The 12,514-nt window shown below is 35.5% G+C and overlaps 1 protein-coding gene across 1 annotated transcript in view; it reads left to right on the top strand.

Annotated features, from left to right (window-relative positions):
• LRRIQ1 (leucine rich repeats and IQ motif containing 1) overlaps positions 1 to 12,514 on the top strand; it is a 108,905-nt gene that overhangs the window by 36,374 nt on the left and 60,017 nt on the right. The window contains exons 16-17 of the mRNA XM_061369351.1: positions 1,482 to 1,620; positions 4,164 to 4,283. Of these exons, the coding sequence (XP_061225335.1) occupies positions 1,482 to 1,620; positions 4,164 to 4,283 (259 nt within the window). The remainder of the gene's footprint in view (positions 1 to 1,481; positions 1,621 to 4,163; positions 4,284 to 12,514) is intronic.

Here is a 12,514-nt window from a genome sequence, read left to right as displayed (position 1 = left end):
TGAAACAGACTGGTTTATTATATCTTTGGAATGTGTTTGCTGCTGTTTAGTATGGTTCTGGATTTATGGCCAGGGAAAACGGAATCTGAAATTTTTTGCTCTAAATGTACAAAAGTTCAGTTATGGTTCCATAAGAACTCCATTTTGAAAATACATTTTGAGAATGCTAAGCATGAAAAGTATTCTTCTTGCTGTTTAGACTTACGGTAAATGGGCATTAGTGCTTAGTAGGTATTTAAGACAACAATGATTTGTCATAACATTTATTATTGAGGTAGACAATAGAATTCATCATTGCCTCTCAGGAAGCTGAAAGTAAGAGTACAATAGTAAAATGAGTAAGAATACAGTAGTCTATTGTGGAATATGTATGTTCCAGAAAAACCTTTTTGAAATAGTTCATTTAGAGTTTTTAGTTAATATTTTAAATGCATTCTGTTAGTTGTTGAACAGTTCTCTTCAATCATAGAGTCATAGAATGGTTAGGGTTAGAAAGGACCTTAAGATCGTCTAGTTCCAAATCCCCTGCCATAGGCCAGGATGCCTCACCATGTTGCTCAAGGCTCTGTCCAACCTGGGCTTGAACACTGTCAGTTATGCAGCATTTTCCACTTCTTTGGGCAACCTGTTCCAGTACCTCACTCTGCCCTCGCAGTAAAGAACTTCTTCCTTATATCTAACCTGAACTTCCCCTGTTTAAATTTGAACCTGTTACCCCTTATCCTATTGCTAGAGTCCCTGATGAAGAGCCCCTCTCTGGCATCCTTGTAGGCCCCTTTCACATCTTAGAAGGCTGCTATGAGGTCTTCATGCAGCCTTCAATGAAGGATGCAAACCACTGGGCAGTAGTTTTTTAACTCAGCTACTGCTTTATCATTCAAATATAAATATAGTAAGATATTTGTATGTAGTAAATAGAACAAATATAAATATCATGTAGTCAGTGCTTGTTAATCACTGAGCAAATTAGGAAATATAAGCAGTCATCAGTAGTGTTAAAGTGAAGAGTTTAAGTAGGCAAAAAATGAGATTGAACTTTCTTTTTTTTTCTGTTTACTCCATTGGAGATATTTGTCTCATGCAAGTTTTCAGCATTTAGCTCTCTTTAGTTTTTCGGCGTTTTTTTTCTGTTTGGGCAGTGAACATAAGTGGACGCCTCCAATAGTTTATTCAGTCATTGTTAAACCCCTCCATTTTAGGAGATTCTTCCTCTCCAGTGAATATACAGGGAACAGAGCCTAGTGGGAATTAGTCCACTTGGTTATTTGGATTTCCAAAGTTATGTGATGTGAATATCCTCCAGTGTTTCTGAACATACGTGTCACATGTGCATTATAATTTCTCAACAGTCTAATAGCAGTCAGTGCCTTCCATTTGTCTCAATGCATAGTACTGTGCTTTATGGTTGTTATTGACAGCTATGATAATGCAGTGTACTGGTGAGGCTATATCATTCATAAAAGTATTTATATCTCTGTAAGGCTACATATGGCAGCATCGGTGATCCAGTCTTTTTGGCGGCAGTACCATGACAGGAGGAAAACTGACCGCACAAAACCAGAGAATCATCAGTTTATAGAATCTTTGAGACAGAAGCATGAAGCTGCAACACTGATCCAGGTTGGGTTATGGTATTCTCTTTACTTTGCAAATTTCATAAGAGAAAAACCTTACTAGTTTTGTGTACTTATCATCTTCTATTTTTTTTAAGATTTTATTAGTGAAAGATGAATAGTTTCATAATTAAACATTTATTTTATCATCAGTTTAATGTTTCTAAAAGAGAGCCTTCTCTACAAAAAGTTTAATAGAAGCATAAAAATGTGTTCCCTTTTTCACTATTTCCCTGAATTAGTTTTGCTTGATTTAATTCTCATATTATGCTTAAGACATACTGTGCTCATGTTCTGGTTGGGTCATGTCTATGCTATTAAACTGACAGATGCTCCGTAACTGGTACGTCATTTATGATAGCCATACAACTAACTATTCTTCCCATCTCTTCTATTTTACTAACCCATCACTTTCCCTCTCTCCCCATCTTGAGAACCCAGGATTGCCCTATTCATAGTGACATTGGGAACAGACCATGGCATAGGCTGTCCTAGGGTAGATACTGAGCTAAGAGCAAACAGAATGGGTTACTATGTGCAAGAACTGAAGTCCATACCTTGACTCTGTTTAGTTTGCTAACCAGTTTACTTACCTGCAGAGTTGTCAGGGTTCATGGGGTTTTCTGCATTTTAAACAAACAGACCCTGTATTGATTCCAGATTTCAAGTTATCTTAAAAGCACTCTATATTGTAGGTCTTCTATAAAAATGTCAACAGTGCCAAAGTGATTTAGGTTTCTAAGTTCCATTTTCAAACTGAAAATCCAAGTAATTCATTAGTATCTGTGCAACAAATTGGCAGTAGCAAAATGTTTAGTAAATGTGCGTACTAAGAAACAGGACAAGTACAGAATTATACTGCAGCAGTCAGTTATCTGGGAAGTTGAGCTAAATTTTTTTTCTGGAATATAATGCTTAGCTAGTATATTAATTGATCTCCATAAACTTTATAAACTTTTAAACTTAGTTATATATTTGACTTCTATTGCACATTAAAGTGAAGTTTCATAAATTCATATAGTGATTAAAATGTCCTTCCTTTCATTTGTTTCAGACCTCAGAATTCCATGTTAGTATGAAAATAGCCTTTCACTATTTATCTTCTGTGTATTTTATGGGTTTTTTTAAATCTCTTTATAGCCATTGTTATGTTTGTTCATTTGTAAATAAAAGTTTAGTCCATTTATTCTCTTTATGTTACTCTGTACTTTTTATCTTTTTGTCTCTCTATGAACCTTTACCTCATTCTATTATAACCTTTTTTAAAGTGACTAGAACTGAATTCCATGGGAAGATATATCATGAATTTGTTCTGTAAGGCAGTTTTCATCTTCTTTCTTAAAAGCAAATTTATAATTTTTCTTTTTGATTGTGAATGACCACTGACCTATTGTTTTCATAGATCTTTGTTAACAGTTGCCTTACAGTTTATCCTTCTGCATACACCATTAGGATTCCTTTTTTCCTTTGCTTTTGTAAAAACTGATCGTATTTGTTGTATTAAATATATTTTTCATGTGATCACTTAGTAACATAAGAATATTTTATCAGGATAGTTATGAAAATCTGTAGGAAAATAAATAGGAACAAAGAAATTGTAAGAAAGCAATTCTAATACATTTAATCTTTTTTTTTATAATAGTCAGGAATTATGTGTCTAAAACCAGTATCATTTTCAATATCCTATGCAGTTAGACAATAGTTTCCTAAAAATTAATAAACTAATCATTAAGACAGAATATAAGATTTAACCTTCCTATTTTAGTGCCTTCATTGGAAAGCCATTAAATGTGGACTACACTGCTTCTTTCAGCAAAGTTAAAATTTTTTACATGGTGCTTTAAATGTTTAAGGCATCTTGAACTTCAGTGGTGTCAAACACTGATTTGGGGGAAAATTGCAGTCCTGTATTTAATTTTCTTAATTTCATCTATGTAATTTTGATCTCTGAAGTGTTTTGCTGGATCTGGTTCTAAAACTTGGCATGTGTTCCTCACACCCTTCCTCTTTTTCTATCAGTTAATTCCTAATGTGCTCCTTTTTCTTAGATATGATTATGCCTACTGGTAATATTTTTTTAAGTAAAGATCTTAGACAGTTAAGAAAGAGTAACTGACTTAGGTCAATTGCATGAAATGTCTTTAAGAATTGCTTCTTGTAAACTGTAAGACATTTAGTACAACTGTATTTTTATTCTCAGAAATTTGAAAGTTGACACTCAGCTTTTTGTTATGTATCCTTTCAGTTTATAATAGTCCCTGAAGGAATTGTCAAATAATTAATTAGTTGACCCAGGTTTGTAGTTGAGGGAGTTGCAGGATTCCTTTCTGCTTACTTGTGGAGAGCCTCTTGAGTACTCTAAGCTTTAGACATATGCTGGCATTTAATTTGTCTTGTAGTTTTAAATGTCACATAAAGTTCAAAAAACAGATCATTGAGCTATTAAACCAAGGCCCAAGATGTTTTATCTTCCTAATGGGATAACACAGAGAATCTGGATTTGGAGTTGATCTATGGCTTTGTATAACATGCTTTAAATTTTTTGTTTAGGCATTTTGGAAGGGTTTTCTTTTGCGAAAGAACCTGGCCAGTGCTCTTGCAGCTGTTAAAAGCAATGAAGTAGAGGATGACTATGAAGAAATAAATGTGGATGATTTCACGTTTTCTGAAGTAAGCACAATCATTAGCAGAAAAAAATTATGTAAAAAATAATCATTATTATTATTAAGCAATTGCGTAGGTGTTGGAAATAATAGACCATGAATGGACTACCAGAGTTAGAATTAATGTGTTGGATGTCCAGAAATAAAGAAGCATTTGTTATATATATAGCTCATTTAGATGTATTTGTCATGGATTAATTGCTTCCTGCTCTTCGAGATGCTCTGGTAGTTGCCTTGCTGTTAATGTCACACCCACCATTGAATCCCATAGATTTCTACACTTAAAGGACAATCATGTGAGAATAAGGAAACAGCTACTTTTGTTCTAAAACATTTAGCTTTTTAGTATTTTAGTAACAGATTATAATGTCAACAATATTTGAGTGTGTATTTTACTCATTTTCAGGATAGACTGAGGACAATAATATGTCTGAAAATATAGCTGAGTTTCAGTGTTGCAATATTCCAATAAAAAGAACACACCTCCAAAACCAGCGGTGAAGCAGGCTTCCTAGCTCTACTTTTGTCATATAGGTATAGTGCTAAAAAGACTGAATACAAGAGTAAATTACAAAGCAAAATATAGTTAAATTGGGAAAAAAAATCCTCACACTTAGAAGGTCTGTGATGCATAAAATCCAGAAATTATTTCTAGTAATTTTCACATATTATGGAGTTGTTCTTTTGGTTTCAAAAGATTTTAACTGGCTCAGAAGTTTCTATTCAAAAAATAAAAGCAGGCTTTAAAGGAATTTGAGGAGTAGCATCACGTTCAAAACTGAATTTATCAATAATTAAGTGAAAAAAAATGTCCACAGGATCAATATTTTCATTCTGTAAGCAATAAAAGAAACTTTAAACCAATTTTATCTTATATAGCCTCAAAAGGCATAGTATACAGGGGAAGTTTGAAACTCAGTAAGCATGGTAAGGCAGCTGTTGATGACTTACCTATGTATTTGTCTGGAGCACAGCTTTCTTTCATTGTTCGCATTTGTTGGCTGCCCTTTTTTTTTTTTTCTTTTTTTAATGGTTTCAGGTAAAGCAAAGAAAACTGATAACAATTTAGCCATTTGAGACCTAAGAGGATATGACTGAGGGTTTTTTTCATGAGCCCTTGTCTCTGAATGTGCTTATACAGCTGCAACATCTTTGCAAGAGCAATTTATCAATATTACACTGAAGTTTTGCAAATGAGATTGATATGATAGCCCTGCTACTGGCGGGATTAGATCTGTTTATGATCACATGTTTGGATGGGTCATAGAGAGTTATGAAATCAAATATGTTGTTAGTTGAAACAGTACAGTTGATCAGTCTTCAGTCATCTGAGTATCAGCCTTTTTTGCCACTTGTTGCAGTTTGTATGAAATTATTATCAATGACTTGATGACTTGGAGTAGTTTTATTTTTCTCTTCTACCTTTCAGCAGATATTTTAACACACTTTTCAGAATTACTGTCTTATTATAAGACCATGCAAAATGTTTGGGGCAGGAGTCCCAAGAATAATTTGGTAGACAGGAAATGTGTTTGTGTAAACATAGAGATCTGGGTTAAATTTTAGGATTTTTTTTATTTTATTTTAATTTGGAATATATATACAAAAAAAGAACAGTCTCATTAGTTGATGTTCTCTGATCCCTGGCTTCTTTCTAAAATAATAAAAAGCAGAAAGTTGAAGGATTTATTTCTTCACACAGGAAGGAAGTATCTGTTCGTATATTAAAGAAGGAAAATATCCTGGTTTGAATTATTCAGTCAGTAGGCCAGAGTCTTATATGCTGTAATTCAATTTAGTTGTTCTTGTTTTACTCTGTTTGGCCCAAATAATCCTGTGATGTGTCTTGATATTTTTTTTTGTTTTAATTACTAAACAGAAAACTACGTGGACAGTTTTATTTCATCTGTCTGTCAGGAAGGCAATCTCATTTGGTCAGGTGCTCCTGAGGCAGAGAGGCTTGCACTGTATCACCCTCTGGTTTTGCCACACAGCTCTTCCTGGTTTGATTTTTTGTTGAGGTTTGGGTTGTGTTTTTTTCCAAATTGATATTCAGTTTATAAGGAAAGAAATAAAAGATAGGTCTAAGGAGCAGTTCTCAGAGAAAGTGTTTAGGTTCAGATGGTGACAGGAGACCCACGAGTTGACATTTTAATTTGCACAGCTGGCTCAAATTCTGAACTAGGGACTAATGTCAAAAAAGTTACTTGAGCCCTTAGCTTCTTGTGATGAAAAATGTAAGAACATCTGTTTTCTACAGAGCAGTGTATGTGCTAAATTTACAATGTATATACTCATGAAAGATATACTTTGTTGATGGGTACAAACTGGATGTTGATGGGTACAAACCGGAACACAAGAGGTTCCACTTAAACTTGAGAAGAAACTTCTTCTCAGTGAGGGTGACAGAACACTGGAACAGGCTGCCCAGGGAGGTTGTGGAGTCTCCTTCTCTGGAGACATTCAAAACCTGCCTGGACACATTCCTGTGTAAACTTATTTAGGTGTTCCTGCTTCAGCAGGGGGATTGGACTAGATGATCTTTTGAGGTCCCTTCCAATCTCTAGCATGCTGTGATACTGTGCTACTGTGTTCAGTGAGTGAGCATTTCAGTGTTCCAGATTGATGTCTGTAACTAGACTTACACCCTGCAATATTTGTCTTAACTTTTTTTTTCCCAAGCATATATCTTGTCTGTACTAAAGAGTTTGTGGCTTAACTAAAATGGGCCTACACTCTGCTCTGTCTAGCCCAGACTAGCTATCCTCTGTACTATGTTGCTTGGTGTTGGATTGCCTGGTTCCATGCATCTTTAGCTGTTTCGTTCTCTGCAGCTGGGCAATAAGAAATCACATGGACTTTCTCCTGCAGAAATATGAAGCAGAAGCTTTGAACAGTCTATACTGCTTATTCCCTCCTTTCTCACCTCAGTGTTTCTTTCTGTCCTCAGTGTTTTTTTCTGTCCCCAGTGTTTCATAGCTGAAGCAAAGCCAAATAATGACACATTATATCAGTGCCTATCTGTTGTGTTTCAAACAAGTAGGTAGGGAGTAGTATATATTGCTGGATCTAAGAGATCCCATATGCTAGGGTGTGAACGAAGAGAAAAATATCCAGACACCATTTTGCACTGCAGAATTCAGTTTGGATAGGGTAAATGAAACGAGAGAAACTGACAGAAAAAACATTCTTTATTACAAACCAGTAGAAATGCACTAAACATTCTCCACAGTTCTTTGTAATAATCTGCTATTTTGTAATGTAGTCATTGTTTGGGTTTTTTTACCAGTGTTACATATATTTTAGTCATAATTATTTTATTCAGTATTTTTTAGTGTTCTCACAAAATCACAAGTGTGCAAGCACCCATCATTCAGCACCAGTCTTCATTAAATTACTATTTAATATATTAATTATAAACTCAGTGTACCCAGGGTTCTGTGGAAAGTGAGGCTGTGAAACACCATAGGGAAAACTCTAGTCCTTGCCAAAGTTCCTCTTTTTACTTCATTTATGCTCAATGAACAGTGGTATATTTTAGCAGAAGTTTGGCACCACATCATGTGAAAAATGAATTGCATGTGATTGACCCGGAGGAAAGGCCTTTATCTTGTTCACATTATCAGGATTAGTAATCTTTTTACCTGAACAATTACTGGTATCTTGTTGTATTCATATCAGCTCTCATACCTTGCCAAAGACATTCAGAAGCAATTGATGGCAGTAGTGTTTTATGTCTGTTGTATTGTGCAGTGTCAAACAGACTATCCCAGATGAGATGAAAGATCTGGCCAACATATGTCTCAGAAAGTATGAGTCTGGTATTTAGTGATATTTTCATGTCTTTCATGTGGACTTTGGAGAATTCCACCTTATATGCTCCAAAAGGCTGATCTTAAGGCAGCCTTTCATCAGCAGCCCATCCATGTAGCAAATGATCTACAAGGCAGAGCTCATTTCACCTCTGGTGGACAAAATCTGACAACATATTTACTTGGCACAGTTCTTACTTTCTGTACTGTGTAACCATCAGCATTGTTATTTTCGCAGTGTGAATATGGTAAAAGCCAAATACAAAATGGCTGAACTTGCCAGTGTGACAGAAAGCTGAATCAGTTAAATATGATCAGTTTTAAGACCATTTTTTACTCAGAACAATGACTACTGAATATTTTTTTTCATACACTGAGTCAGCATATGGACATATGTCTTATTCTCATCAACGTAAGTACCAGTAATGGTGGTTACATAGCACAGAATGTAAATACTGTTTTTCTCAAAACGTCATTTTTTGAATTTGGTTTTAAATCAGGGCTGTCTAGTCATACTTTTCAAAACAGAAATTAACTTTGTAAGTTGCAACCAAGCTAAAAAGAAAACTGTCACTGTTTTCTTCATCAAAGGGAACAAATTTGTTGCACTGAGACAAAGTGTTGTCCTGCTTCTGAGCTTTATTATGTAGAATTTTAAAATCTCAGTCTTTTTGAAATTATAGACTAGGAGTTTCCTTCACATTTCCATTTTACATATCCACACTCAGACACTTAGCTATTCCTTCTTTTTCTTTTTTTTTTTTTTTTTTTTTTTGCTTGCCTTCCATGGCAGATAAGTAGCTGTTCTCTGTGTTATTTTCTAGGGGTTCTTTTGTTTTCTTTTTTGGAGGGAGTGTAGGGGGGGGAGGAGAGAGAAGAAAAACTATGTTACATGTGCTAACTCTTGAAAAGTAAACACCAATTAGAACAACAATTTCTTTACACCTCATTTTAGTGTTCTTATCACATGTCAAAGCTAGACACATGCAATGTGTTTTGTTTTAATATAATCCTTCATAATGTGGTTTGTCTCAGGCTTTGAGCTTGTGATTGTGTCAGAGTCCAACTGAAGACTCAGCTTCTCATACCAATCTTTGAGACAATGGACAGCAGGGTCTGATTTCAGATCAGTCTTTTACAGACAGTTTTCTGTCTGTTTTCTGGCTAGTGCCAGGAAATAAGTGTAGCCTATGGATTAGAATGTCTCCATAATATTTCTTGTATCTTGACACACACAGGTCTAGCTCTTGTAATTGCTTATAAATGTCAGATCAGTTTCCAGCCTTTCTGTATGGTATATTGTAGAGAATATGATCCTTTTTTCATCAAAGTTATGACAAAGTTACAGTGTCATAGAAAAGCAAAAAAGCGTATGATGAAATTTCATTAGATCCATCCTCTTTAAAAAGGAGGGGAAAAACTCTCTCCTAAGTAACATATTGGAAGAGCAATCTTCTCAGTAAGTGTGTATCAACAATGTCTTAGTATGATCATGCTTCTTCAGCTGCTGTGTTAAGGAATTGCATGCCATTCTCAGTCTGTGGTATCATCAGTTATGTAGAGACCCTTTTTTACCTCTTTCAGCAATGAGGCTTATTTAAAAAGCTGAAATCTTGTTTTCTAGTTATCTGATAGATATCCTGGGCTTGGAAGTAGATTGTTGCAGTCAGTATCTGATAAAATAAACACAAACACAGCTATTAGGAGTTGTGGCTGTTGCTAACACTCCAGCTTTACAGCTCATGCAGAATGTGTTCTGACTGCTTTCTGACCTTTCACCGTGAGATCTCAGTTCTAAGCCCACTAATGATGCATGACACTAAAGATATTTAGCCAAATGGCATAGTATTTTTCTAAATTATGTTTAGCGTGTATGACATATCAAAGTATAGTGATGTAATTAATGGTACTTCCTAGTCTTATTCCTCTAAAGACAAAGGAAAGCATTGGAACTGAATAAACAGGCCAAGCAATGGAAAAAATATACAAAAGTAAAAAAGTCTTAGTTCTGTGGAGTTTTAGGCTCATTACTGTACCCTCAAAGGAAAGGCCATTCTAAGCCAAATGCCTCGTCGTAAATGGAAGTAATAAGAGAGCCATCAGTTCTTCTCAGTGAGTACATTTGCATCTGGAATTTCTTAAAAGCTGAGCCTAAGGATCACAAATTACTGAATGTATCTTCTCTAAGTTCTTTAATTTTTGTGTAATGTTAAAACTGGCATTTTAGTGTTGGTATAGATTGTGTTATAGATCTAGTTAAATGTTTGATTTTTACCATATCCACATACCTTGATTTCCACTGATACAAAGATTTTTTTAGTAATGTCTATTTAAAAATTTCAGGAGCTACCCTGACTTGTCTGTGCCCTGTGAGAAGAGGCCATTGATACAGCCAATACTGTAATTGAGGAACCAAAGAGGAAAGGGAGATCTCAGCTTCCTTTCTCCTCCACAATTAAATCCATACATGTCTCATTGCCTGGAGCTTGAAGTCATTTTAGTTTAGAATGTAGCAGCTGTTATCCAACAGCAGCACAGCTTAACTCACCTGACCATATACAAGTTCCATGGAACCGATGGGATACATCCAAGAGGATTGATCAAGCTGACTGGTGTAATTTTGAGGCCAGTCTCTATCATCTTTGAGAGATCATGACAACTAGAGGAGGTTACTAGTGACTGAAAAAGGGCAGACATCACACCCATCTTCAAGAAGGGCAAGAAGAAAGATTCAAAGAACTACAGGCCAATCAACCTTACCTCAGCTCCTGGGAAGGTTGTGGAGGAAATCCTCTCAGAAGCCATTGCTAAACCCATGAAAGAAGGTGATTGGGAGCAGCCAACATGGGTTTACCAAGGGCTGATTATTGCTTTCTGTCACAAGGGGACTGGCACTATGAATAAGGTGAAGGCAGTGCATACTGAATGCCTTTATTTTAGCAAGGCCATTGACAGTCTCATGCAGTCTTATTCTCAAAATTTGTTGAGGTATGGGCTGGACAAGAGGGTGGTAAATTAACTGGACTGCCAGTCTCAAATAGTTGTGTTCTGTGGTGCAAAATCCAACTTGGGGACATAATGGATGGAAGGGGGGACCAAAGTAGTTAATACTTGAATTAATAACCTGTATGGAACAGAGTGCAATCTCAGCAAGTGTGCAGATAATACTAAACTGGGAGCAGCCGTCAGTACGCTGTAGAACCAGGGTGTTCTTCAGAAAGCCTGCAAAGACTAGATAAACAGGTTGACCTCATGAAGTTCAGCAAAAGCAGCTGCAAAGTCCAACATATGGGCTAGAGTCACCACATGCAACATTGTTGGCTAGGGCTGACTGTCTAGGAACCAGTACCTCAGAAAAGGATCTAGGGCCCTAATGGACTTTCTTTGCCATGCAATTCTTGAGTTTCTAATAGTGGCATTAGAGAAGGGGAAAAAAAAAAACAAAACACACCAAACAAACAAACAAAAAAAAGAACAATAACCCATACCCTGTAATTCAGTCTGAATTTAGCTAAAATCTATTAACTTTATGTCTAGTTTGTCCTTGAATGGAGTGGGCTAAGGAATTCTAGATGCTAAATACTGTTAAAATCATCATCGAGTTAATAATAGGAAAACATCCCAAAGAATCAGCTGCCAAAATTCTTGAATTTACCAGAAAGTAGCACTGTAGGCTCCAAAAGATTAAGTTGTTAAGACTACAGTAATGAATCAACAAATTTCAACTTGCAGATTCATTTGTGCATAATTTATTTCAAATAAAAAAATTATTGCTAAGAGCATATAAGGAGGGCTGTATAAGTGAAGCTGAGAGATAATTAATGCATATCTTCTTTACAGTTAAGTGAGTTTAGTATAATTAGAGATTTTTTATCATCAGTTTCAAAAAACATATGCTGCAACTGAGTACTTTGCTATTCATCTTCCAAATACTTTTTTTATATTATTTGTGAAATAAGGACTTTTAAACAAAAAGGGAACATTTTCTTGAAATTGAGTCAAATATCTCATGTGACAAGAGCTTTGAAACATATTAAAGGTTAGATGACTATAAACATGAGACTAGTCTATTTTTAATACCCTCTGCTTCTGCCTGACTTCCTTTTGACGATAAATGCAAGCTGAAGTACAACTTTCTTTTCTATTGTCTTTTTAGTATTTATTTCCCAAACTTGATAGAACATTTCAGATTATATTCCTTTGAAATTCTATATTCTTTGAACGTACAGTATTTAAGGGGTGAGGATGAGTGGTCCCTTGGCTGTTTAGTTTGCTGCGGTTTTTGATTCATTGCCCCTGCAATTTTTGTTTATTTGTTTTCACAGAGGTACAAGAACTTGGGAAAAGGCTTTTAGGGACATACAAGCTAAGTCTGTATAATGTGGCAGTGTCAGAGAGGGAAAGACCTGAATATTCTTGTCATCTT

The sequence above is a fragment of the Neopsephotus bourkii genome, unplaced genomic scaffold, assembly GCF_033783945.1.
Source record: "Neopsephotus bourkii isolate Nb327-2 ecotype Australia unplaced genomic scaffold, CSIRO-AGI_Nbou_v1 NB_1493, whole genome shotgun sequence".
NCBI classification, from domain to species: domain Eukaryota; kingdom Metazoa; phylum Chordata; class Aves; order Psittaciformes; family Psittacidae; genus Neopsephotus; species Neopsephotus bourkii.
The sequence above is the reverse complement of the archived record's forward strand: the minus strand, read 5'-3'. Positions and strand labels throughout refer to the sequence as shown.